This window comes from Sporothrix schenckii, assembly GCF_000961545.1.
Source record: "Sporothrix schenckii 1099-18 chromosome Unknown Cont43, whole genome shotgun sequence".
NCBI lineage: Eukaryota > Fungi > Ascomycota > Sordariomycetes > Ophiostomatales > Ophiostomataceae > Sporothrix > Sporothrix schenckii.
In genome coordinates this window covers 592,164-619,086 of record NW_015971144.1, presented here as the reverse complement: position 1 = coordinate 619,086, position 26,923 = coordinate 592,164, and the positions used below count along the sequence as shown (strand labels likewise).

The following is a 26,923-nucleotide window of genomic DNA, read 5'->3' as shown; positions in this document are numbered from 1 at the left end:
TCATCGTCAATCGTCGTCTTCGTCTGCGGGCTCCTCGTACCCGGGCAACGGCTGCGGCAATGCCGTCACACGGATGCCGGCGTCGTGCAGCAACGAAAGAGATTGCACGACTGCCTTTTCGTTCGCATCGGCAAGGTCAAATCCTTGTTCGTCGATTGTGACTCGCGCCAATGCCAGAAACTTGGCCTCCTCGACGATGGCATCCCGAAGATGCGCCAGTGCTGCTGCGGGCAAACTCACGCCGGACAGACGCAGCGTCACAAGGTTGGGTGGGAGGATGTCCGTGAGAGCTGCTTTGCTTGGGTTGAAGTAAAAGTACGCTGATTCTAGCCACAGGAACTCGAGCGCAACAAAGGCAGTGAGCTTCGACAGGTCCCAATGGCGGTCTGGCCAAGGCGTGTGGCCAGTGACCACGTGGGTCAGGCAACGCAGGGTCGTTGCCCATGGAAGAAGGGCCTGCACGGCAAGATGGACCGGAAGGGGGTACAGAGGAGTGCCAGCAGGGGGCGCCGTGGCATATGCCCTGTGCTCCTCTTCGGTGATGTCGCTGATGCAGATCGACACGGTTGAGAGCGGCGGGTGGCCCATCGAACGGAGCAACCACTTGTAGTTCAAAACGTGCATTCCCGAGTGCCACAGCCGAAGTGTTCGCAGGCTTCCGAGACGGTTGCGTGGCAGAGTCCCCCTGCTCCAGGTGAAATCAACAGCCCGCAGGTCCAGAGTCTGTACTTTGGACAGCCAGCCACTCTCGTCCAGGAAGAGGCCCGAACTGACGTCGATGTAAGCCTTGTCATACTGGCCACGCAGCAGAAGCGAGTGGCAAGGAAAAGGTACATATGCTGGCTGTTTTAACGCCTCTCGTGCTGTTGTCTCGTCGTCCTCGTCCTCGTCAAAGGTGCTCGGAATCCACATGTACACAGATTTGAGATTCGGAAGTAGAGCGGCATCGCCATCCGTCGAACCCAGCCCATCACCACTGACTGCAGTCGCGGACAGTTGGATGCTCTTAACGAACAGGACGAGATCACGATACTTGCGCAGTGTTGTGCAGAGAAGTTCGAAACGCCGTTTTGCTTCATCGCCAATGGTCACCGGATGGGCATAGAGAAGTGGCTGGGCGATGGACAACAAACGCCGGCATGTTAAGCTGAAAGCAAGAAGATCAGACTGCGCGGCAGCAGTGTTTCGAGAAACGTCGATTTCTCGGACGGTCTCGATGTTTTTCGGGTGTCGTGATGGAAGTTGAGGAACTCGTTTCGGTGTCCTGACGAGTTTGCAGATGTCCAGCAGGAGTTCTGCCGGAAGAGCGTCTAATGGAACACGCGGAGGAAGCATATCGAATTCGAACCAAGTAGGTGTGGACGAGGATCCCAGCGTAGGCATGTTGACAGAAACAACGGTGAAAGGCGCCATCACCAGAGTCCGCGGGTCATTACCATAACGCTTGGATTGCGCTTGTCATCACGTGTCCACGGCTGCCTAGCGGCTGCACCAGTGTTTGTTTACAGCGGTTCCTCCATTCGTCCTCGCGGCCAATCATATTCCAACAAAGGGACCCAATGTCATTAAATTACGCCGTATGCAGTGGTCCACGATATATACAGAAAGGACAACGAAATATGTACCGCAACCGCCCTCGTCTGCCTAATCGTTGTGGCCTGTGGCCACGCCCCAGAAGTAGCACACCCATGCGCCGACCGTCAAAAGAGAGAGAGCACCAAACAAGGCGAGGCTCAGCTGACGGTTCGCACCGGCGCGGGAATTTGTCTCAAAGGCCTCACGCTGGGCATTGATGGCGGCGCCACGGGCGAAGCGCTGCTTGCGGGTCCACTGCAACCGGCCCAGGCTGCCAGGACTCGCCCACGGCAGGGCCAAGGCGACAAGCGACAGGCCGACCACAACCGCGCCGGCCGCCAGGGCGGCATAGACAATGACGACGTGGTTGTACGTGTCGTTGTCGTGGTCCTGGATCACCCCCGTGACAATGCGCATGATGATGTTCATGGCGTTGTTGACACAGATCTTGACGGCATACGCAGAGCCAAAGACCTCCTGATACCACAGGCTGGTGCGGATGGCGTCGATAATGACGGTGGGGCCGAGCGAGACGGCAAAGGCATAGAACCCAAAGCCCGCCGCGGTGCCGGCCATGGAGCTGCTCCACAGGATGAGCGACATGGAGAGGAACATGCCCGTGCCGCAGACACACATGACGTTCAGGCGGTGGCCGTAGACGTCGATGAAGAGGCCCAGCAGCGGCACCAGGAAGAAGCCCATGTACTGGGTGAGGGCCGCGTAGAAGCCGGCGCGGATGGACGACACGTGGAACCGCTGCTCGGCCAGCTCGGTGGCGTTCGTGCCGAACACGGACGCGGCCGTCGTCTGGCACAGCGTGAAGGCGATGACGCCCCAGAACGGCCACGGCAGCCGCACCACCTTGGACCACGCGAGCCGCCGGGTCCGCTCGGTCAGCACCTCGCCCGTCGCCGGGTCCGTCTTGCCCGTGCTGCTGTAGTGCCGCGCACACCAGCGCGTAAATAGGTAGAAGACGACGGTCGCCAGGTTGGTGAAGACGTTCATGACCACCGACATCCAAAACGTCCAGCTGAAGTCGCCGAGGCGCTCCGCAATGACGTTGGCCGAGATCTGCCCGACAAAGGACCCGATCTTGCCCAGGCCCAGCTCGAAGCCCAGCGTGGACGCAAACCCGTCCGACGGCGCAAACCACGACGCGAACACCTTGTACTGCGCCACCTGCGTCGCCACGTCGCCCAGCGACTGGATCACCATCGCGCCCAGCATGAACTGGAAATTGCGCGTCGTCGTCGCCGCCGCCACCAGCACCGACCCGGCCGTGAACAGCAGGTTGCCCCAGACGAGCGTGCTGGCCCCGCCCAGGCGGTCCGTGTAGAGGCCCGTGGCGAGGATGAGCACCGACTTGATAAAGTTGTCTGTGGCGTCCAACAGGGCGTACTGCGTGTTGTTGATGCCCATGCCCTTTTTGAGCGCCGACTTCATGGCGCCCGTAATGCCGCTGCTCCAGTGTGCGCCAAAGCCGATGAGCGACACGAGCACCACCGACACGAGCTTGACCTTCATGGGTACTTTCTTGGTGCGCCCGCCGACACTGATGGTCGAGGCGGCATCGTCATGGTTGCCGTTGGTGCCGTTGTCGGCAACAAGCACGGACGTGGTCGTTGAAACCTGCTTTTCAGGAGAAGAAACGCCATTGTCAGAATCCCTGGACACGACCTGCTTCTCGCCGACGGAGGCCACGGGGGAGTCCATGGCGGCAAAGAGGGGAGGAGTGGTAACAATAGAAAGAAAAACCAGGGGAAACAGATGATGGGAGGTAAACTTAGGTTAGCAAAAAAGGGGCACAGAGTCCGTTTTATTCTTCCTGGGACGGACGTTGACACAAGCCGAGGATCGGCCCACGTGGACCCGGATGAGAGGCAGAGGATCTGATAAAAACGGTGGGCCAAATCGCAAGTCAAAAAGGACTCCACCCGTCAATCCTGCATACCGAGAATGGAACCGGACTTGGCGGCTACAAACTACAGCGAACGTTTTCAAGATGCCAGCCATATGGGTTAAGCCGATACTAAAAGGCCCACGGAGGGAAATTTGTCATTGGGAAGGAAACAAATCGGCATTTCTACTGTCAATACATCCATCAAAGTGGAACGAATGCTCTATGGGGCTACTAGAGAGTATCCAGATCCAGAAAGCCTTCCGAACCCATTCGGCTGACCTGCCCTGTTGGGTCGTCTGGTCGCCGTAGTTGGGACTGATGTGGACCCGTTGTGTGGATGTGTGGACGTGCCAAGTAATATGACCCACATGTCGTGCGCCCTTTTTTATCAATCTCATCTTATCACTGGACAGGACCTTCAAATCGACCAACTAACCGACGAACCATGGCGGACAAGCCATGGCGCCAAGCAACAAAAATTACGTAGCAAAAGCGGGCTGTGTGCTGAAAGGAAGGAAGGTCAACGGAGTGTGACTGCAAAGACGCCGACATCGCTCGACATCGCCCTCCTTGGTGGGAATAAAAACACGGTTGGCAGGATCTTCCCATATAGAAATTGACAGATCTAGAACCACGGTCGACTTGTACAGTGGAAGGCGAAATGGGTGTCGCTTTTTATTTATTTAACTTTTTTAAGGGCTGCGGGGTTAGCCGTGGCTTGGGTGGCTGATTAGTCTCCACGGAGTACGTTTGTACTAGAGAGGTACTGTCTATCTGCAAGTACATGTTAATATCCAGAACAAACTTTCCGGGCCGCTTTTGGCTATGGCCGTAATAATGTGTGCATTACTCTATTGCGAAACAGTGGGCTACGCTCACTCTAACGATTCCCAAATATGGTCAAATCGCTGCGCCTGACGGGATGTTCTTGAGACGTAAAATTAATGCATACGACCGATGAGTCCTCGCCAGTCTCCTGCGCATCTAATCCGTTTCTTCCTTTACAATTCTGGTCCTCGCTCTGTCACGGCGTTGCGCAGCTGGTAACACCTGCGCCGATAGACAGCCTGAGAAAGCAGGGCGCATCACGAGCGACCTGTAATTGGACAGCAAGCCACCGGGCGTCAAGGGCGAAGCCCAACCAAGGCTTGCCACGCTTCGCCGACAATGTGCAATTTTGAAGTGGGAGAATATCACCCTCCTACGCTCATCGACCCGAAGAGAATCGTTTCCCTTACAACCAAGATCAGCGTCATCCATTTGTCCATTCCCCAAGTCGGCAGTTTCATTGCAATTTTCCATCATGGATGTCGCTGCAAGTATAGCCGGCCTTATTTCGTTGGGCATTCAAGTCACGCAATCCCTCGTCGACTATTACACGGCCTACAAGGGCCGAGAAACCGACGTCGCCAACACCACGAAAAAGCTAAAACGTCTTTCGGGCATGCTTGAGAGTCTGCGCTGCCATTTGGTGGACCGGAAATTCCTCGCGGACGATCAAGACCTTCTCGAGACCATCGAAGGCGCGCTTCGAGATTGCGAGGGGTGCATTCACGAGCTCCAAAGCCAATGTGACAAGTTCAAGGATAATTCCACCTCCAGCATCCAAGCCAAGGCCCTCACGGCTGCTCGCAAGTTGGCGTACCCTTTCCGCCGGACCACGTTGGAAGAGCTTAACGATACCGTTGATGAAATCGCTGCTCACCTCTCCCTGGCGCTGCAGTCGCTCCAGCTGAAAAACATTGACAGAGTTCAGAACGACACCGAGGATACCAAGAGACTGCTCGATCTTGTTCGAGCCAACCAAATCTCGCTGACTATCCGCAGTTGGTTGAAGGCTCCTGACGCCACCGTCAACTACAACGAGGCTTGCAAGAAAAGACACGGCGGCACTGGGCTTTGGCTCGTCAAGAGCCCCGTCTTTTTTTCTTGGCTCACAAAGCCAAATTCCTTTTTGTGGCTCAACGGCTTTGCGGGATGCGGGAAGTCTGTTTTGTCTTCCACGGCTATCCAGTACGCCTTTCGGCATCGACGATCCAATCCACGCATTGGTATCGCATTTTTCTTCTTCACTTTTAACGACAACGGCAAACAAGACACCGCCGCCATGCTCCGCGCACTCGTTTTACAGCTGTCAGGCCAGCTCGACGATAGTTACGGGCTCCTGTCACGGTTGTATAACGGCCACCGTAATGCCACGCCGCCCGACCAGGCTCTTATAGATTGTTTACGTCAACTCGTGCGGGAGTTCGACGACTCATACATTATTTTGGATGCCTTGGACGAGTGCCCTCGGGATATGCACCGCAGAGACATGTTACAAGCTCTAGCCGACATACGGGCGTGGTCAGAGCCCGGCCTCCATCTCTTAGTCACTAGTCGTGAAGAGCCGGACATCCGCGACGTGTTTGTTGATGAGTTTGGAGCTTTGCAAGATGAGATAATCTCCATGAAGAACGATTCCGTCGATAATGATATTGCGTCCTTTATATCCGGCTCCTTAAAAACCGACCGTCGACTACGAAAGTGGGAAAAGTATCACGATCACATCAAGGAGGCGCTCACCGAGCGCGCCGAGGGAGTGTACGTCTACTCTCTTTATCTCTTATTTAAAGACACTACTGACCCAACTAGATTTCGCTGGGTCGAATGCCAGTTTATAGCATTAGACTCATGTGTCAGGAGCAAGCGTCGACTCGATATGTTACTAGTATCTTTGCCTCAATCTCTAGACAAGACATACGAGCGGATGCTGTTGAACATCAGCGAAGAGTCTATCGAGGATGCAAGACGGATCTTGACTTTCCTTTGCTGCGCCAAGAGACCACTGACCATACCAGAGATCATCGAGAGCGTCGCGATAGAACTTGGTGATAATCCTCAGCTCAATATCGATGCTAGACTGGACGATGAAGATGATATTTATCGTATATGTCCCGGTCTTATCGAAGTCGACTACCATCCCGGTAACAAGGAGTCAACTGTACGCATCGCGCATTTTTCAGTCCAGGAATACCTAGAATCCGAACGGATACACGAGCACGCAGCTGCAACCTTTGGTGTAAGAAAGCCAAAAGCTCATGCCGAGATAGCGTGCGTTTGCCTGACGTATTTGCTGGGAATTGGATCGCCAATTTCGGTATCTGAATATCCTCTTGCGCTCTACGCCGCAAAAACCTGGCACGAGCATTATCACGACGGAAACCAAAACCTATACCCAGTTCAGCATCAAGCGATCCGGCTCTTTCAAAGTGCCAGGAGCGAATTTGAGAATTGGATACGAATTTGGGACGCGGACTATTTCTGCCGGGAAGATAGAAAAGTGACATCGCCTATTTATTATGCTTCACTCCTTGGCCTTAATTCGATCATTTCCGAGCTACTCTCTGAGAAGTCTTCCACTAGCTTTTTCTCAGGGAAAACCACTGATTTAGTGAACATACAAAGTGGCTACTACGGAAACGCTCTACAGGCAGCATCATATAAAGGCTACGAGAAGATCGTCCAGTTACTACTCGACAACGGTGCCGACGTCAACGCACAAGGTGGCCATTACGGAAACGCTCTACAGGCAGTATCGTTGAGAGGTCACGAAAAGATAGTCAAGCTACTATTCGATAAGGGCGCCGATATCCACGTACAAGGTGGCCACTTCGGAAACGCTTTACAGGCAGCGTCAGTATTCGGCCACAAGAAAATAATCGAACTACTACTCGACAAGGGCGCCGATATCCATGCACAAGGTGGTCAATTCGGAAACGCTCTACAGGCAGCATCGTCGGGAGGCTACGAGAAGATAGTCGAGCTACTACTCGATAAGGGCGCCGATGTCCACGCACAAGGTGGCCTCTACGGAAGCGCTCTACAAGCAGCATCGTGGGGAGGCCAAGGGAAGATAGTTAAGCTACTATTAAACAAGGGCGCCGGCACTAACGCAAACGATAGAACCGCTCTACAAGCAGCATCAAGGGGAGGCTACAAGGAAATAGTCGAGCTATTACTCGACAACGGCGCCGATATCCACGCACAAGTTGGCTACTATAAAAGCGCTCTACACGCAGCATCAGCGGGAGGCCATAAGAAGATAGTCGAGCTACTCCTCGACAACGGCGTCAATATCCACACACAAGGTGGCTACTACGGAAACGCTCTACAAGCAGCATCGTTAGAAGGCCACGAGAAGATAGTCGAGTTACTACTCGATAAGGGCGCCGATGTCCACGTACAAAGTGGTTACTACGGAAACGCTCTACAAGCAGCATCGTTAGAAGGCCACGAGAAGATAGTCGAGCTACTACTCGATAAGGGCGCCGATGTCCACGCACAAAGTGGCTACTACGGAAACGCTCTACAGGCAGCATCATGGAGAGGCCACGAAAAGATCGTCCAGTTACTGCTCGACAACGGTGCCGACGTCAACGCACAAGGTGGCCACTACGGAAACGCTCTACAGGCAGCATTAACGAGAGGCCACGAGAGGATAGTCCAACTGCTATCCGACTATAGGCTTAATACAGACACTGTATGATAGAACGGTTAAAATAAGATGTTAACTTTTTAGAGGGCTGGAAGAAACCGGCAATGGTGTTAATACGGTACTTGTAGGGATAGGTAGAAGAGATGGAGAAGGGAGGTATATTCTTGAGATTCTAGAAAGGAGTAAAATATAAAAATAAGTCTTGCAGACTTTAGGATTTTTAGATGCGCGATGCCCTCCTTATGTGACAGCTCTTGCTGGACTGATGCCCCCCTATTGCCCAAGCAGGAGGTTTGGGGAGTGAGGGTTTGGCTGCTGTAGACGAATGGGCGACGGCTACTTCTTGGCAGTTCTGATCTACCAGCTACAAGTCCCCTCTAGACTCACCCCAGACATTCATAAGGCCCGTGAGACGGCATCTGTTATGAAGGTACTTGGTAGGTTAAACAAGTAAACGGTAATGAGGAGGTAGATATTAACAATAAGCCCCTTTGGATGGTTGCGTGTGACTTGTGTGGCTCTGTAGGACAAGGACTTGTCCCGGAGCGTTGGCTGGTAAGAGAGCGGAGTTGTGTATTTTGAAGGATCCCGGCGGAAGCTCATAGAAATACGTAATAGAACAAACTTTTCGAAGGAAAGTTGAAGCATTAGAGGAAGTGGGGGAACCCTCTGTTAAGTAATACTTTAAAATACCTCTCAGCTACAAAATGTATTCTGTAAAGCCACACAAGCCACATAGTTTTCTACTAGGCTTAAAAAAGTTAACTAAAAAGCAAGTGACACCCATTTCGCCTTTTACTATACGACACGCCATATTTAACCACATATTTTATGCTACTTTGAATGAAATAACATTCAGTCCCCAACTGCAAAGTGACGGCCAGACCCGCTGGCAGTGGTTTACTAACATCCGCTATATGATGCCGTTTCCAGTAGCTACAATCGGCCTCAAAGGACACAAGCGCCCCGTTGATGGCCCGACCAAGTTCGCAGTTTACGTCGACGACTGGGAGCTGAGCTGCAACAAGTTGGTCTCACCAAGCTTGTTTTGAGGGAAGCGCGCATTGAAACCGATGACGTCCCGGACTTTGGCAAAAGTTGCCGGTTCAATAGCCAGCTTCTGCGTGGATACCAGCCAGTTGACGCCTTCAGTGCAAGGGGGAGTAGTCAATGAACCCGTGTATCTAGATTGTCAGCGGGCGGTGAGAAAAATGGTAATGAATGTGACTGCGGTGTACATACTGCTGAAATTCGCCTGCAGTCAAGATGTCGACAATCTCAGACATTGACACTGCTGGTGTCTTGATTGACGTCCCAGGGGTGGCTATCTTGTCAACGGTGTTGAGCACAGTTTCCAACGCAGTCGTTGCGCCAGATGCTGATGTGGCTGCAGGTTGCTCAGTCGCGGGTACCTCTGCTTTAGTGCTGGCGCCTTCGTGTCGAAAGTGAATATTGGCGTTATCGCGAGCAGAATTTCGGTGACTCTGTCGTTTTCGTGCAGGAAGAACGGCTCCGGCTACATTGGCGGCCTTGGATGTTCCAGCACTCAAATCACCGCCATTGTTTTGATCAACAAGACCTATGTATGCGGAAATGACAGCGACAGACGTGGGGTCAGTGACTCCCTCCCAGACCATGTGCATCTCCATGGCTTGGCTGGTGCCGTTGTCAAGATGCTCCGATGGAAGATGGAAATGAAACTGCTGTAATTTGAAATCGCCCACGCTGGGGATGGTCATGGTGCCGCCCTGGTTGGCAATTACCTCCACTGTGGTGCCCAAATTTTCAAAGTCGGTCTCGTCAATGTTTGGGATCCGAAGGTTGATAGCTGTGCCTGCAATCTTGGGGAACCCACCAGCCACCATATCGATCGGTGATTGACGTGTGCCCAGAGCGCATTGGGTATTGGCCGCATTCAGATTTTGCCAGTTTGTTGGTCCCTATTTAGTCAGTACAGTGATACAAGCTTTCTTGTTTTCCTTTTTTGTCATTCTTCTTTTATATCCAGTCACATACATAGACACCATTGTAACCAAAGTTACCAACCTTCACCTCGCCTTCGGCACGGGGATGAAGTGTAGTGCCGTATGCACAGTTCGCGAGGGCCTTGCTTGCCAGAATTGACACTAGTAGTACCCGACTACTCATGGTGTGTTTTTGTTTGTCAAAAAATAGAACGGGCAGGTTATTGGTAGTATCCGAAAACAAAGAATGCGAGACTAAGATGGGAATAAAAGAATAGACTAAATATTCTAAACTGAAAAGAAGGGGAAAAAAATAACATGTGCATTCCTTATATAAGTGCAAAAGGCGAGAATAGGTTAATAAAAGAGGAATGAACGGCCGACGTGGTGTAGAGAAGAAATCAATGCGCCAGCTTATTCTTATACCGTGGATCTCGTATGACCTCATCCAAGATAGCGTCAATACCAAGAAAAAAAACACTCAGGAGGAAGTAATAAAGACAAATTTGTACCACAAAATTCAATCTTTCAGTCTGCTATCGGTTCGTTTGACACAACCTACGATTCTCATAATTGTCTTGGCTGTTAGAGAGTTTCACCGCAGGAGAGGTCCAATACGATGTTCATCGGGCTCAAGCCTCAGCATTGAGGTTTCATAGACTGTATTTTGTCCTTAATGGAATGGGACAGATCCTGCACCGGGCGTAATTTCATATGCAGGACACATCTTCTGACATTTAAGGGGGTTCTACTTGGCAGGAGATATGCAGAAGACTTGGCTGCACTTGGCTGCACTTGGCTGCACTTGGCTGAATCTGGATGCCACTTGGCAGTACCACGCTGCCCCTAGCAGGCAGTGAAACTGTGGCACAACGCCCCAACGCGGCTTTAACCGTGCGATTTTCACCATACCTCGACACATAGGCGGAATGACCGAAAAAAAAAATACACGTAAAGTGCCGGCGTTCAAGATTTAAATAATAGGCAACAATTACCCTTGTTATTACATATAAGCTTCGTAATCTGTACAGGTCCTCCCTGCCCCATCTAAACTAAGGATAGTCAAATTGCAAGTCATTGTCATGTTTCTGACGATGATGCAATATTTGGCTTCATATGTATAAACGTCTCCCTTCCTAAACGGTCTCGACCTGGACACCTTCCTTGTCGGCAAGTACGGAGGGCATATTGAATTCGGGGATGATGTGGCGGCCAGCTGCTTCTTCCGCGACTTTCTTGAAGTGCTTAGGATGTACCTTCATCGCGTAGAGCTCATCGATCTGTTCAAACGAAAGGCCTTTCGTCTCTGGAAACAGGTAATAGCCACCGACAGCAGCCATGAGTCCAAGACCAAGGAAAATAAAACCAACCTTGCCTCCTAAATTCCCTGCATCTGTGTTGATCATGTATGGGACGGTGAATTGCACTAGATCATTCAAAGTCAGCGGAATGAGTTTCTCAGCAATGGCGCGTGTCTTCGGGGAGAGGAATTTACTAATCAGACCCCAAATGGAGTTCGTAATGGTGACCAGACCCTGTGTCGCCGCCCTAAGTCTCATTGTGGCAACCTCAGAGGCTAACACGAAGCCGGTCGCGCCGATCGATAGCTGGTAGATGATTGCCCAAACATAAAGAATGGCCACGATGCCCCAGCTTGCCTTGGCCTTGTTGGGAACGCAGCCCAAGATGCCAATAATGAGAAGCATGAAACACAAGACGAACTGAGGGCGAACAATGAGAAATCGGCGACCGTACATTTCGGTAAGGGGGAAGGCCGCAATGCTGGACAGCAGCATGACGGCGTAGAGGGCAGAAGAAGCCGCAAAGTAGTTGCCGATGCCAATGAGTTGCAAAAAGTACGTTGCGTATCCAATCACAAATGTTGCACCGATCATTTGCTGTGCTGATGCGCAGAAGATTGCCGTGAATGTGCGTTTTCGGTTCATTTTATCAAAACACTGCAATTCCTCTTCGACTCGTACTCCTAAGAAGCGCCGAGGTGGCTTGGAATCGTCATAGCCGTGCAGCTGGCTGGTAAGACGGATTTCTTCCTGAATCCGAGTTACCTCGATGTCGTAGTATTCGGCTTCCTTGAATCCGTAGATACGGCGCAATGATTTCTTCGCATCGTCGGGGCGGCCATGGCGAATCAGCCAGTATGGTGATTCTGGAAACCAGGGCCATACTACCGTCAGGAGGACTATAGTTGTTAGCTACGTCAGCCAAACGATTCGGCGTCTCACAAACCGGGGGCGTACTTACGAGGGAAGAAGTACATGGCAACAACAGGGAGCCACCACTGCCATTTTGTGGTGATATGGCTGCTGCCCTCGGCGACTATGACAATAGCAAACTGTCCAACGACAATACTGGTGTTGAAAAAACAAAGGAAGAAGCCACGGAGCTCCGGGCGACATGTCTCGCCGATCCACAATGGTGAAATTGTAAACATCATTCCGATGGCGATGCCGTTGACGCCCCGGCCAGCCAGATGTACTCGCCAATTGTCTGCCATTTGTTGGAGAACAACACCAGCACATGATATAAGCATGGCAGCGAGAATGCCCCATTTGCGGCCGAACTTATCTAGAAGCGGTACAAAAATGAAAGTTGTAACGACTTCGGTCGCGGGCGCAATGGAGTTCCAGGCGGAGAGGTAGTGCGCCGGAATAATGTAAGTACCGTCGTGTTTGATGCCAAATTTTTCTTTGAAGGCTGGCAAAGAAGCCAGCTGGCCTCCCGCCACGATATCAAAACCTTGCATGACCACACCGGCAGATATCAAAAGTGCTGTCCGGCATATTAGTTATAACATGTTTGTGGAGGCAAGTCATGTACGACACTGACAGACGTACCCCAGAAGGCAAACCTCTTCTGAGATTTGAGAATCTGCCATTTGTTGTCAGGATTGACAACAGAGTAATCAACTCTGCACAATTGGCGATGAGATAGTTAATGGCTGAACAAAACGGAAGGATGGACAGTGGTGATTGGAGTCGACATTACCCATGAATTAGAGTCATCTTTGAAGCGACCAAGTAAATGGTATATTGTGCTGAGTAACAATGTGCCTATGTTTTTTGCCTCTTTTCGTAGTTCTTCGAAATACTGGGGATCGCCAAGGTGGTTTGTCGAAAGACGACCCCGGAGTCGACGGTGTTTTATAGAGTAGATACGGCACAAGGTGACTCTATGATATGCGCGCGTTTGAATTCAAATCACGACTTCATTTCGCGGGGCTCCATGGGGTGAACCGGGGTTGTCGAGGGGCACAAGGAGACCCAATCGGGGGTTAAGAAGCTAGACCCCGGATTTCTTTGTGATCATAACACAAGAGCGACTTTCGAGATGTCGACCGGTTACAACTTCGAATGCAGTTGATGGATTTTTTTTATTCGCGCGCGTGGATATGGAAACCAGGCTAGCCCACCTCATTGTCTCGTCTCCATGCCCCACAAAAAGACATCCATCGCGGAGATCGGGCGATTGAACAGTGTGTCATGGCAGTGTGGCGTGGCTTGGACGCTAGTGGAAATGATGCACAGGTGACTGCCATTAGCAAGATTTTAACAACAAACGTCTACATGTAGTTGTTCCTAGCGGCACCGCGTCGCGGAATTACAAACAACTCCGCGATTGATCAGGCCGCGAAGTTTGTCTGTAGTTCTCTTGGCAGTTTCACGGGTCAGGTGACACTTCGTGTCAATGTACGAACCGGAGCTCCGTGCGATTAGTTTTTACAATCTGCAAGAGATTGGTGTTCAGTAGCGATATGATGGGATAAATAAAAGAGAGAGGAAAGTCAGTAAAGAGGCAGAGTGAAGCCGGAGGAGGCAGCACCATAGAAGGGAAAGCAAACCGACACACTTTATCGTCCCAGCAAGGCAAGGAGCATGGCATCAACGGCAGCGAACCGGCTTGGAGTCCGGCCCCATATTCATTTCACGGCAAATACTTGGATCAATGATCCATGTGCTCCAGGTTATGATCCTCATACAAAGCTGTATCACCTTTTCTACCAATGTATGTGTGACTCGCAACAGGTGACCTTTCCCCGTGGGAATGAATGAAAGGAGAAGGAAAAAGAAATGGTCGAGACTTAGCCCATCTTATAAAACTTGACTAACACCCTCAAAAGGCAACCCAGTCAGCTGCGAATGGGGGAATATGTCCTGGGGTCACATTGTCTCAAAAGACATGCTTGTATGGACATTGGCCAAGACTTCTCCCGCAATCGTTCCCGGGGCGGTGTACGACCGAGATGGTGTATTCACGGGCTGCTGGGTACCTCCGGTTGACAAGTCTGACCAAACGCTGAAGGTTGCGTATTCCTCGGTCAAGCGGCTCCCGTTTCACTGGAGCACGCCACCGTATCCACGGGATGCGGCCGGCATAGCCATAGCATTGTCGTCCGACGGCGGAAACAGCTGGACAAAGGCGCCTCGGAATCCAATTTTGAATGGCGAGCCCGGAGGTCTTACGGTGACTGGATTCCGGGATCCTTTCGTGACCAAGTCGCCTGCGCTGGACCAAGCTCTGGGTACGACTGACAACGTCCTCTACGGGTTGGTGTCAGGTGGTATACAGGACACCGGGCCTACGACATTTCTGTACAAAATACCGTGCAGCGACGTACATGACTGGCAGTACGTGGGACCTCTGGTGGATGTACCGTTGAGGTTCCAGCCTTCGAAGAAGTGGAGCGGCAACTACGGCGTCAACTGGGAATGCACAAACATTGTTACGCTACAGAACGGTTCGGACACTCGTGAGTTTCTGGTGATTGGTGCGGAAGGGGACATTGAGAAAAACCACGTGAAAAACTTTAAGCAACCTGTAAGAGCTCCGTCTCGAACGGTCAGGACCCAGGTGTGGATGTCGGGCAAGCTCAAAGGGGCGGGTCACAAAGGCGTCAAGCTCGAGTACAAGCATGGCGGGTACCTTGACCATGGGCCGTTGTATGCTGCAAATTCATTTTTGGATGAAAGGTCGGGCCGTCGCATTGTTCACGCGTGGCTACCAGAGGACGACATTCCAATGGATGTCGCGAAAGAAAAGGGCTGGAACGGCAGTCTCGCGCTGCCCCGCGAAATATTTCTTCTCCGGATACGAGGGGTACAGAAGCCCTTGCACAGCGAGCTGTCCGACATGGCGCCCTTTGAAATTGCCAGCACGGAGCCAGACGGTTCAAAGACACTGCTCACACTGGGCATACGGCCAATTTCCGAGGTGATGCAGTTCCGGGACGCAGTGGTCTGCAAAGCGTTTCAGATCGGAGCCTCTGTATCACTGCCGTTGACCACGGACGTCTCGCACAAGTTCATCTACGAGACTCATTCTACGAGCTGGGAGTTGGCGGCGACAATATCCATCAGCTCTGGATGCGAAACTGTCGGTTTCTATTTGCGTCACAACAGCGACCTTTCCATCCGAACATCGGTTATCTTCGCTGTTATGGAAGAGACCATAACCGTTGACCGTTCAGCTTCCAATACGGCTGAGATGGTGAACAAGTGCCCCGACGCCGGACCCTTTACGTTATTTTTCAAAAAGCCCGAGTCTGGCGACGACGATGGAAATGTGGTGCTGGAAAAGCTCCACCTCCGAATTTTCTCGGATGGAAACATTTTGGAGATTTTTGCCAACGACCGTTTCGCTCTGGCCACCATGGTGTACTCTGAAGGCCATGGGCCGGATTTTGGTGGAATCAGCGCGTTCGCGACGGGCACGAAGAACACTTCCACCTTTGAAAGTATTGCCGTTTGGGATGGTCTAGGGACGAACGATCCGTAGGAAGCCGGGTTGAGAAAGGCTTCGGATATTATATCATCTATGAAGCAATATTCAATAAATACTTTGTATTTAAAGATGCACCTTGAAAATTACAATACGTGAAATTAAATGAAATTACAACAGCTGATTTTTTTACAAAAGGGAGTTCAAATGAGGTCATAAGTTAAATTATGGTGATAATTTCCTGGTATGATGATTTTCATTCGACAAGACCTGACCTGGCTTCACTGTTCCTCGCTCCTCGTTCCAAGAGACTGTATTTTAGACAACCTCAGGGCAAGCACACTGTCGAGAAGTGTTAGGGATGGACTGGCTTGGATGACCCGTCGGTCCACCCCCTCTGTTAATCTGAGACACTGGAGAATCCGCTCCCAGTCCACAGCGCAGCCGCGGGACAGGCATGGAACCTCAGCCGCGCGTATGACGGCCATAGACGTCATGAAAATGGTGGAATAAAGAGTCCATCGATTGACAAAGCAGTCACGGATGCATGTGACCATACTCGGCATCATCAAGGTGTAAGCGTGGAAAAAACGCTCGCAGTGCTTGAGCGCCGTGTTGGTAGCCGTTCCGTCTCGTATGCTTTGATACACGGCGGGCCAGTAGATGGATATTTTGCAACAGTAGTATTGCACCCGCAAAAAATTGCCGAGCGCCTCGGTAGCAGGAAAGCCGGTTGCGGATGCGAACATGTTCAAATCATGGTCATGGAAGCGGACGATCTCTGGTAGATATCCGTACCAATCGTCAAGCTGGAGCTCGAGCTCCAGCGCAATATTTGCGGCATACACGATTTCTCCTTCCGTTGTTCGTCGAATGGCCGTGTTGCAGCGGTGTAGCATTCGCCGCATCGATATCTCGGCCAAGAAATAGGAATGTGTCTTGTCGGAGCTATGCAGGTTCGCAGCCAAAATGTTTCTTGTTGGTGGTGTGGTTATGCTTTCGGGTGAACCCTCCTCGACATCAAATTGCCACGTACGGCGACTGTCGGGTAGAGCGAGTTCGTCGTCATATTTCCAGATACCACTGTCCACCACGTCAAAGTGAGCGCAGAGCTCGCTTTCCACGAGGAGAACGGCCCAGTACGCCCTCCTCGCGTGCTCACCCAGTTCGCCGTCTCGGTCGCTCTCGTCCATACACTTGAGCAGATTCTGGACCTTGAACGACGCAATCATGGCGTACTGATAGGCCTGCCATGGCCTGGAAAGACAGTTGTAGTAAATGCTCAGCAGGACGAGGGACTGCACGCTCTCAATGCTGCTGTCGGCAAGAACCGTAGGGAGCGAGATCATAGCAACGTCCAAGTAGTGTTCACTAATATCGCTGCCGTCGTGCGAGACACCTCCCAAGGCATGATCCTGCCGAGCAAGGGCACCAATTGCGGTAACGAGCAGCACGAGACACGACTCTGGGCACGGGGTCAGAGGCCCAGTAATGACACCAAAGTAGCGTTCGGAGAAGCCTGGGCGCAACACCGGGTACCAGCTGTGGACATATGTCGAAAACGCAGCGAGTGACTCAATAGCCTCCTGTTGCCGTATCACACGCAATCGAATTGTATTGCCGGTGCCAGTGAGAGTGACAGCCTTTTCCAGTCTGATGAGGTCTTGGGAAAAGCCGGGCTCGAGGCCCAGAATGGTCATTATTGAGGCTGTTCCCAGGAGCTGGAACGGCAACTTCTCCTGGCCGGTAAACACATCGTTGGCTTGGCCCGGTGCCGTTGCCGTGGCCGTGGAGACTCGAGGCGTATTATTGCAGCACTGCCCTTGGCTGGACGGCAGAAGGCTGGTGATATGTTCAAGGCGCTGGTTGATGGCGGCAAGCTCATTTTCAACCCTAAGTCAGTCAGAAACAGTGTAATTGTTTTGTCGTATCGGTCGCCCAGAGCGGTGAGTCGCTGCGTACCTGGATGAATGGCCAGTGGCATTATGCTCATAGTGACACACAATGTTGCGGCCATGGCAAAACGTGCAGGCCGGCTTACGGCCATCGCACTTTGTTCGTCTGGCTCTGCAAGCGTTGCACGCAGTAGTCATCCGACTCCGCGTCTTCCTCCGCGTATTCGCAGAATGGGTCACCAGTCGGCCGACGTCCGCTAGGGGCTCAGAGGAGCGATCCTGCATTTCGCCGAATTCCGAGTCGCAAAGTTCTCCTGACATCTGTGGTGGAGTTTGTCTTGGATTGTGCGGATCGGCCGTGTTCGTCGGGGTTAATATTGAGACTGACAACGCGAGTTGGAAACAGGCCGTCAACTCCGCGAAGGTACGTATTAAATTGAACCCCAGTATCAGTTAATGTCTGAAGACCACATGCGTCTGGAGCATATGGAGAAATCCCCAGAAATGTGCAATCGTGCGGGGTTTCAGACCAAAAGTGGTTGCTGGAGAAATATTCGCGGTTTCTGACATTGACCTCGACCCTGTCTTGTCAGGAGAGTCGCCTCCGCACCACCGAGAAAAAACAGGAACCCTCAAAAGCCATGTAGAAAAACTAGCGAGGTAAGAGGCTACGGCATTGTCCTTGGTGGGGAAAACCTGGACCAACAAATCCAAAAAGAGTTGGATCTGTGGAGGTGCGATTTACTTAGATTCCAGATCCAAAAATTGGCACGTGCCAGACCCACAAACCTTTTTCTCAGAGCAATAACCTGTCGCGGAGGAACCAAGATGTCCGCGAAATTGTGTTTTGACGTCACCGTAACGCCCAATGCGGCAACCCGAATCGCGATGTTGGTGGGCACACGACGAGAGGAGAAAGGAATAAGGAAAGTGTTAACGGAAGCCCCGGGTTCATTGTGCCAATTTTAGTCCAGCTGAGAAAGTCCCCTTTACCCCACGGACCTCCAACATCTATTCTGGAAGACGACGGCCTTCAGTCGCCGTGGATCTAAAAAGGGTTGAATTCAAACCCCACAATCCCCAGCTTATTTGCATGCTGCACGTCCGAAGTATGTTTTATGAAGCAAGGTGTACGACTGTATTATTCCAGCGAATTTTAAAGCGATGAACATGCTTCTTCTACTTCCCCGCATAGTACTCAGCGGCCCTGGGTCATGGAAAAGACTGTGCCTACAACCGTCATTGCTTCTCGTGGACAGCGTGACTGTTTTGATGAACATAGTAGCAACTTAGCCTCGGCACGATAGTTCCATCGCGATGTCTGTTGAGGATAAGACCCTTTTTGTTTTTATACTGGTTTTATTTCTCAATAAAAAATAATACCGCACCAAAGGAGTTGGAGATCGTGGGGAAAATGAGCAATAAAGGCTGGTCCTGAACATGGAGCATTAGCCATCTGACATGACCATTTGACATAAGATCGCCGTGCCTGGATGTGCTCGAGTAATAGAGGCTTATTTGAAAAGAGGCATATAAGGGCGGTCGCTCACCCCGGGATAGTATGTAAAACTCCAAGTCACAACTCAAGATACTCGCAAAACTCATATGAGATCCAAGATGCATCCTTCCCTTTATCTTTCCCAGATACTTCTCAGCTACGTCCTCGGCGCAGCGGCCGTGCCCGCCCTTCAGTCTCGTGGCTGTGGCGGCCGTGAGTACCCTGGTCCGGTGAATCCGGGGTTCGAGAGCGGCACACTCGACGGCTGGACGATTGTCAGCGGCGACGCTTTTGGCTCGTCTTCTGTCACCAACACCTCTTCCTTCTGGGGTGGACCATTTAGTCAAGATGGCAAATTCTTCTTGTGGGGCTATGCCCAGAACGGCGACACCGCTGTTGGGCAACTCAAATCCAGCTCGTTTCAAGCCAGCAACGTGCTGAGCTTCCTCATTGGTGGCGGTTACGATCCAGACAATGTCTACGTGGCCCTTGTACGCGACAGCGACGGCCACATTCTCCTGAAACAGACACCACAGAATGACGAGGCGCTCATCCGCATTACGTGGGACACCAGTGCATGGGCCGGCCAGGCTGTCCACCTCCTTGTCGTTGACAACAGTACCGCCGCATTTGGCCACATCAACTTTGATGATGTGCGCACTGGCTGTGCGGCACTTGGCGACAACCACCTGACGTTCAACGTTCTCGGCCAGGCCAACCAACCGGCCGCTGGCAGCGCAGAGGCATGCTCGCTCTATGCTGCGGACCCCTTGCGTCCCCAATTTCATTACACACCGTACCAAGGCTGGATCAACGACCCGTCTGGTCTGATACAGTGGAATGGCAAGCACCACCTCTTCAGTCAGTACAATCCGGCGGCGCCACTCTGGGGTCCCATGCACTGGTCCCACGCGCAAAGCACCGATGCCGTCCATTGGCGCGAGCTACCCGTTGCCCTGCAGCCGCCGTATCCCAACAATCCCCAGGACACGTCTGGTCGCTACACAGGCAGCGCGGTTCGCGACAATTCCACGGGGGACTTGCGACTCATTTTCACGGATTTCACAAACACTGCTCTCCACCCGGGTGCCGTGCAGGAGGTCGTCTCCACCGCAGCAAGCTCGCAAGGCACAACATTCACACTCGATTCAAACAACCCCGTCATCGCCAAGCCCCCTGCGAACTCAGAGAGTGGTTTTCGCGATCCAAAGGTATTCTGGGACACAATCGACAATGTTTGGAAACTGGTTATCGGCTCCGGTGACAGCGTCACCGGCAAAGTGCACCTGTACCGTTCGACGGATCTCGTGGACTGGACCTATGTAGGCGTCCTGTTCTCGGGGGACGGCAGCACAGGCAACATGTGGGAGTGTCCCAACTTTTTCCCGGTCGGCGACAAGTGGGTCCTATTCTACGGCGGCCGCAGCCTGGGCTGGTACCACGTTGGCACGTACAACGGTACGGTGTTTGTCAGCGAGTCGAGCGGCATTGTTGACGCCGGGCCGGACAGCTATGCTATGCAGTGGTACAAGGACGAGGCGGGCCGAAACCTAGCCATCACATGGATGGGCAATTGGGACACAGACAAGTGGCCAAGCCGCATCAATGGCTGGGCTGGACAGCAGTCCATCACCCGCGAACTGTTTATCCGTTCCAACGGTGGCCTCGGCAGCAAGCCAGTTTCGGAGGTGGCGAGCCTGGCATCTGGCAAGGCTCAGAACCTAGGTCCCAAGACGATCAAAAGCCAAGCTACGAGCTTGGGCAGTGAGCAAGCCGCCCGACTACAGCTGCAAGTGGACATGAAATCGACGACTGCGTCATCTTTTAGCCTTTCTCTTTTCAGCTCTGCGGCGGAATCTGTCTTGCTCACCTACTTTCCCGGCAACCACACGCTGATTCTGGACACCACCAATGCTGGATACGGCCAGGCAGGGACGTGGTGGGCCATCATTGATGGTGCATCTGAGACACTGGATCTCGACCTGTTCATTGACCGCTCTAGTTTGGAAATCTTTGCCGCGGATGGTACAGTATTCACAGCAACTGTTTGGCCTCGTTACCAGGAATCCAGGGGCATTGAACTGCAGGCCAATAGTGGAAGTGCCGTGTTCAAGGGTATTACGCTCACGCCACTCGGATCAAGCTGGTGTTAAAACATATGGTAGTATGCCATTGCTGTGTACAGGCGACATTGCAACGCATAGCCCGGAAAATTATCACCTATGTAGCCTTGTTTTGGATAGTGGAAAAGTCAAGTCCTATTATTAGACGGCAGTACAATATGTTTAGTAACGTTGTTTAATTTCGATGTCGCTATACTGACCGTCAGATCATGTATTGATATATGTATGCAATGGCATGTAGCACGACATTTAGAATGAACCCTTCGCCAAGCCTATTGCGGTTCATCCAGCTCCATGTAAAGAGAAGATTACGTAAATTGGTAGTTGCGTAGTGCAGAAGTTGTGAAAAGCAAAGGTACTTTACCTCGTTACATAAACTTGAACAAGAATATATTTTATGCACTTTGAGAATGTGAGCCTTTTGGTGATGACGAGCCAGTTTATTCCTACGTATATTTGATTTGCAGTAGCAGGTTTGAAGGGCGGCAAAGAAAAACTGGTACGGTTTTGCGTATTCCTGCAAATGCAAAGCATTCGATGTAGGAACAGCGGGGGCAATGGTCGGAACTAACCTTGCGCAGCGCCGGCGGCTGCATCGTCGACCTGTTCCGTGTGCGGGACAACCTTTGTCTCCTGCAATTCCCTGAAGGACACCGTCGGCTTCCAGCCGATACTCTTTTTCGCCACGCTCACTTCCTCATACAGTTCGTCAACTTGCTCCAAAGTGAGCCCCTTTGTCTCATAAATCAAAAAGTAAACAAACGCAATGCAGACGAAGCAGCACCCACCCCAGACGAAGAATATTTTCGACTGGAGGTTTGCGTTACCCGGACCATAGTCGACAAGGAACGGAGTCGAGTACGCGATAGCCCAATTCAAGAGCCAGTTGGTGGCCGTAGTCATGGACAGAGACTTGGCGCGGATCTTAAGGGGGAAGATCTCACCAGTGACAACCCTGGATGAAACGGACGTATTAGACAACGTGCACGCAAAGAATGAGCAACAAGGGGCGGACTCACCAAGCAATAGGCCCCCAAGAGGCGGCAAAGCAGAAGATGTAGATGCAGATAAAGGCGATGGCGGCCTTTTGCGCACTCTCGTTCAGCACGATGATATTTCCCTGGGCATCCTGTGTCGTTGTCGTAGTGCCGAGGATCGCCACAATAAACTGTGCAGTGCACATGCCCACCGCACCCCAAAACAGCACCGGGCGGCGGCCCCACTTTTCAATGGCGTAGAGGCCCGGAAACGTCGACGCCGTATTCACGCAGTTTGTGATCAAGCTGATCGTGAAGGAGTTTGTGAACCCGGAATTCTTAAAGAACTGCGTGCCATAATAAAATATAAAGTTTATGCCCGTCAGCTGCTGGAGACCCTGGAGGCAGCATCCAGTGATGAGGCGCTTGAGATAGTTGCCCTTGAAGCAGTCGGCGTAGGAGGATTTGCCGAGGGAGAGGTCATATTCGTGGTTGGCTTGGATTTCGGCAAGTTCTGCGAGGACAGACTCGTGGTCCTCGGGGAGGCGACGCAGGCGGGCCAGGGACTTGGCAGCTGCGGCGTGGTTGTCCTTCTTGATCAGGTAACGCGGAGTTTCCGGTAGGACAAACATGCCACAGATGAGGATCAGAGCCCATGCAAATTGGACAGCAATAGGAACTCGATACGAACCCGTATCGTTCCGATCTTTTGACGCGTTATTGACAATGGAGGCAAGCAGGAGACCGATGGTGATGGACAGCTGGTAGGTGCCGACAATCAGACCACGAATCCATTTGGGGGATGTCTCGGATTGGTACAGAGGGACTTTGGGTCAGTTAGTTGAAAGCTAAATCTACTGGGCAAATGTTTCCAAGGGAAAGACAGATGGGTTTTACGTACTGATGGACGAAATCATGCCGAGTCCCAGACCAGCAAAGAAGCGGCCGGCAAGGAACAGAGGGATGGCCGTCGCTGTCGTCTGCAAGATGACACCAAAGATAAAAACGCAGGAGCAAGCAATAAGGCCGAAGCGACGGCCAATGAAGTCGGCGATGGGGGCAGCGCTCAAGGCGCCGAAGAAGGTGCCAGCAGAAAGAATCGAAACAATGGCCGCAGACTGGGATGAGTCGACATTAAGATGGCCAGACGAGTCTCGGTAGCCGGTCGAGAAAAGATCTTCCCAGTACGGCATGGCAAGAATGCCACTGATCGTGCCTGTATCGTATCTGCATAGAACGTTAATGGGTGTCTTGTTCTTGGCAGGGTTCCAGTAAAAGAAACATACCCATAGAGCACACCACCGAAGGCGACGAACAAGCCAACAAGAATAGCAGGCCATGACTTGCCCGCGATATCATCGGGCTTCTTGAGTTGCCAACCCATCTTAGCGGTTGAGTGTCTAAAGACAGACTGGTGTATAGGATTCAGAAAAAAGCCAGGCTCGGTGTGTAATCAAGTAAAGAGAATAATAGCTGGTGTCGATGGAATGCAAGTGAGACTCTTCAGTGTCGCGGAACTAAGAGGGTTTATAGCTCAAACACAAGTCAGCCCAACTCGTACGAATGTCACTGATCAATACTCCAATGTTATTGACCTGAGAGGTTTCTGTGTGAAGGAGAAACGCTCGCTCTAATTGTCGTCACGACGGAATCACCGTAGCCTGCCGGATCTAGAATTGTGATTCTTATTCGAAACGGCCCATGGGGACCCCATGCAAGGCCAATGCCAACGTCTAGATACACGATCGACTAGCTTCACATGCTGAGAGTGTAAATACATCCAGCTTGGGCTAGGTCTTCTCCGCAGCAATCCCCGCATCAGCGAAAGCTTATGTCAAGACAGCGAGTCAAGTTTCTCCACACGAGAGATTTTGTCGGTCGTTTGTCGGCGACATCTACCAAACCGCCCACTCCCCCGCATACGGAAATAGAAAAATTGCGCTTCCGCACCCACGTCACGCGTGACACACGCGACCCACAGGCACAGCGTCATAAAGCTGTGCTCGCGGTGCTAGTCATTTACTCCGCGACCTCTGTACAAGAATTTTCGGTACTCTATTTGAACACATGAATGCGCTCGGTGCGGAGAAAAAACACATCCTCTCCGGATTGGATGATTTGGGAGGTGGGACATGTGGGTTCAGCTATTTTTCTCCATTGTTCATGAAAATAAATAAATAAATAAATACAGAGGGAACTCCCATGACCGAATCGGAACTTTGGTCTTAGGTCCGCGACGTGTCCCAATATACACAGACTTGTAATGATCTTTTTTGCTTCACAATAACCAAATCGTCAATGATCTCGGAGTTCTCGGGCCTAAGTCTGTTTTATCAAACAGATGATTATACCCGACCGTCATAGTTATGTATGGACGTTGTATATATATTTACCATAGACTGCCTCACGATCTCCAAATCAATGGCTACAAACTTTAACAGCTCGTACAAATTTTAGCAACGAAAAATTCTCTTTCTCACAGCTGTGTCGCGAGCCATATCGAACAACATCGTTGAAATCACCTTCCAATCCAGCAACTATGTCTTCAACGCTTCTCGGTGGCGATTTACTGTCCTCGGTCGCCATACGCAAGAATGGACGCACTGCTCGCATTTCCAGCTTCGACCAGACCGGGCTCAACGAAGATGCGTTTGTTGTACTCCCCGGTGAGACTGCTACATTGGCCAACATTGAAGGTCCGGGCAAGATTACGCACCTTTGGTTTGTGCAGACATGCCGCCGCATCTTAGGTCCCGGCCTCATTCCCTATTCCAAGTCAGGTGTGGCCATGATGGAAATTCACAATGCGCTTGGCCTCAGCTACGAGGACAGCGATCCTGATTACTACCGCAAGGTCATCATCAAGATGTATTGGGACGACTCGGAGACACCCAATGTCATTGCCCCGATCGGTGACTTCTTTTGCTTGGGCCACTCCATGGCTGCCAATTTCCAGTCCCTCCCTTTCACTGTCTCGGTGAAGCCTTCCGAGGAGAAGAAGTACGGCGGGTCGGCTGCATTCAATTGCTACCTGACGATGCCCTTCAACAAGCGTGCCCGCATCGAGATTGAAAACCAGGGCGAGCACGCGTACTTCCAGTACTTCTACATCGACTATGAGCTCCTGCCTCAGCCTTTCGACCCCAAGGAGATCTTGTACTTCCACGCCCACTGGCGTCGCGAGAACCCCACCAACGGCTGGGCTCCCAATGAGATGCAGACCAACAGCCTCGAAACCCAAGTGCCCAACCTGACCGGGGAGGGTTACACCATTCTTGAGACCACCGGCTCCGGCACTTATATTGGTTGCAATCATTCTGTCCTCCACCACCAAGGCACGTGGTGGGGTGAAGGTGATGATATGATCTTCATCGACGACGATACCTGGCCCCCAAGCATGCACGGTACGGGTGGCGAGGACTACTTCAGTCAAGGATGGGGTATGCAAAAGAACGCATATCCGTTTTGCGGTACAATCATCCACGAGGAAGACGTGCCGAACCATCAGGTCTCGTACCGCTGGCATCTCGCAGATCCAGTCCGATTCGACAAGAAAATCAAGGTGCAGCTCGAGCACGGCCATGCGAACCACCTGCGGGATGACTGGTCAACTACGGCTTATTGGTACCAGACCTTGCCTGGACCCAAGCTGACGATCCAGCCACTGGACGAGAGGCTGCCGAATAGACCTACTATTAAGCCTGCACCGGAACCAGCAGAAGCCAGACCGCTCACCGACCTACAGAAGCAGAATATCCAGAAACGTGAAGAGCGCTTCAAGGTATTCGTAGATGACCGGAATGCTTGGCTCGAACGACGAGCGAAAGCTTCTCGCGAGAGAGCTGTAAATAATATCGAAATCGCCAAGAATCTTAAAAAACGGTATGACGAAAGCTTGAAGAATTAACTTTATACTTTATGTAGTTCAACTATTTTATAGAGGCATTAAATAGAAAGAATTTTTGAAATAAAGAAATACGATTCAATATCAAAGGACCAAGCCCAAGGTACCTATCGAAGAGAACAAGAATCTATGCCGCAAGGCTTGTTTCCGGATACGTCCTCTCCAATCGTAACGATTTCAGATACCAGTCCTCCTAGATGAGACCGCGACGCGAGTGTAAAGAGAGTGAATATTACCCCGGCTCCTGTTGGAATGGCACCGGTGAGACGATATCTAGCATCGTTGTCTTAGATCTTAGGCATTGGTTTTGGAAAGATGTCAGTTGCTTTGTCCTGCTGGGAAGGGGGATACATTTAAATACAGACTCATATTGTTCCGTATTTACGAAGACCAGACATTCCGAGATGCCGACACTACGTAATGTTTTTGAACTATCATAGCGCCAAGCCCCACTCCGAAAGCCCTGACCAACTCAATTGTCCAACAACGAAAATGAAGACATACCGCCAAGACGCCCACTAACGGCGGACTCGGTTATGCTTATCCCCGCATTGCATTCCGTTGTTCTGTCACCACCCAACGCCGAGCATCCGTGGTCACTGGCCCGACTGCCCCGAACTGTATTCTGCGACATGAGGAAGACGCCGATGAGAACGAAGAAAGCAACACGAGAGGTCTGTCTGTGGGGCATCCCTGGATCTCCATGGCCATTTCTCTGACAAAGCACACATGAGTCGACGTTGGAGAATTGTGCTATGGTCCTAATAAAGAGAATCAGCTGTCCGGGTGCCTATCAAGAAGTACAACGTACCTTGGACCTTCTTCATTGCTTGCCTTACTCTCCCTAAACATCAGAGGGACCTTTCGGAGGGTG

The 26,923-nt window shown here is 51.6% G+C and overlaps 10 protein-coding genes across 10 annotated transcripts; 4 read left to right on the top strand and 6 right to left on the bottom strand.

The window, feature by feature from the left end:
- Window positions 1–6: 6 nt before the first annotated feature.
- Window positions 7–1,383, bottom strand: SPSK_02515 (uncharacterized protein; the record flags this gene model as incomplete). Its single annotated transcript, XM_016729384.1, has 1 exon — window positions 7–1,383. The coding sequence occupies one exon, from the start codon at window positions 1,381–1,383 to the stop codon at window positions 7–9; it is 1,377 nt and encodes a 458-aa protein (XP_016588942.1).
- Window positions 1,384–1,644: 261 nt separating this feature from the next.
- SPSK_02421 (MFS transporter) lies at window positions 1,645–3,288 on the bottom strand (the record flags this gene model as incomplete). Its single annotated transcript, XM_016729293.1, has 1 exon — window positions 1,645–3,288. The coding sequence occupies one exon, from the start codon at window positions 3,286–3,288 to the stop codon at window positions 1,645–1,647; it is 1,644 nt and encodes a 547-aa protein (XP_016588941.1).
- Window positions 3,289–4,778: 1,490 nt separating this feature from the next.
- SPSK_02193 (uncharacterized protein) lies at window positions 4,779–8,003 on the top strand (the record flags this gene model as incomplete). Its single annotated transcript, XM_016729067.1, has 1 exon — window positions 4,779–8,003. The coding sequence occupies one exon, from the start codon at window positions 4,779–4,781 to the stop codon at window positions 8,001–8,003; it is 3,225 nt and encodes a 1,074-aa protein (XP_016588940.1).
- Window positions 8,004–8,946: 943 nt separating this feature from the next.
- Window positions 8,947–10,100, bottom strand: SPSK_02586 (carbonic anhydrase; the record flags this gene model as incomplete). Its single annotated transcript, XM_016729454.1, has 3 exons — window positions 8,947–9,136; window positions 9,195–9,892; window positions 9,969–10,100. 3 exons carry the CDS (start codon window positions 10,098–10,100, stop codon window positions 8,947–8,949), a joined length of 1,020 nt encoding a protein of 339 aa, XP_016588939.1.
- Window positions 10,101–11,052: 952 nt separating this feature from the next.
- Window positions 11,053–12,680, bottom strand: SPSK_02427 (MFS transporter; the record flags this gene model as incomplete). The annotated part of the gene is made up of 2 exons (XM_016729299.1): window positions 11,053–12,083; window positions 12,179–12,680. 2 exons carry the CDS (start codon window positions 12,678–12,680, stop codon window positions 11,053–11,055), a joined length of 1,533 nt encoding a protein of 510 aa, XP_016588938.1.
- Window positions 12,681–14,083: 1,403 nt separating this feature from the next.
- On the top strand, window positions 14,084–15,709 carry SPSK_02428 (beta-fructofuranosidase; the record flags this gene model as incomplete). Its single annotated transcript, XM_016729300.1, has 1 exon — window positions 14,084–15,709. The coding sequence occupies one exon, from the start codon at window positions 14,084–14,086 to the stop codon at window positions 15,707–15,709; it is 1,626 nt and encodes a 541-aa protein (XP_016588937.1).
- Window positions 15,710–15,933: 224 nt separating this feature from the next.
- On the bottom strand, window positions 15,934–17,868 carry SPSK_02348 (C6 transcription factor; the record flags this gene model as incomplete). The annotated part of the gene is made up of 2 exons (XM_016729220.1): window positions 15,934–17,545; window positions 17,615–17,868. The coding sequence occupies 2 exons, from the start codon at window positions 17,866–17,868 to the stop codon at window positions 15,934–15,936; spliced, it is 1,866 nt and encodes a 621-aa protein (XP_016588936.1).
- A 1,296-nt stretch (window positions 17,869–19,164) lies between these two features.
- SPSK_02325 (beta-fructofuranosidase) lies at window positions 19,165–21,198 on the top strand (the record flags this gene model as incomplete). The annotated part of the gene is made up of 1 exon (XM_016729197.1): window positions 19,165–21,198. The coding sequence occupies one exon, from the start codon at window positions 19,165–19,167 to the stop codon at window positions 21,196–21,198; it is 2,034 nt and encodes a 677-aa protein (XP_016588935.1).
- A 537-nt stretch (window positions 21,199–21,735) lies between these two features.
- SPSK_02380 (high-affinity glucose transporter) lies at window positions 21,736–23,529 on the bottom strand (the record flags this gene model as incomplete). The annotated part of the gene is made up of 4 exons (XM_016729252.1): window positions 21,736–22,123; window positions 22,188–22,971; window positions 23,047–23,372; window positions 23,432–23,529. The coding sequence occupies 4 exons, from the start codon at window positions 23,527–23,529 to the stop codon at window positions 21,736–21,738; spliced, it is 1,596 nt and encodes a 531-aa protein (XP_016588934.1).
- A 1,155-nt stretch (window positions 23,530–24,684) lies between these two features.
- On the top strand, window positions 24,685–26,052 carry SPSK_02518 (uncharacterized protein; the record flags this gene model as incomplete). The annotated part of the gene is made up of 1 exon (XM_016729387.1): window positions 24,685–26,052. One exon carries the CDS (start codon window positions 24,685–24,687, stop codon window positions 26,050–26,052), a length of 1,368 nt encoding a protein of 455 aa, XP_016588933.1.
- Window positions 26,053–26,923: the final 871 nt, after the last annotated feature.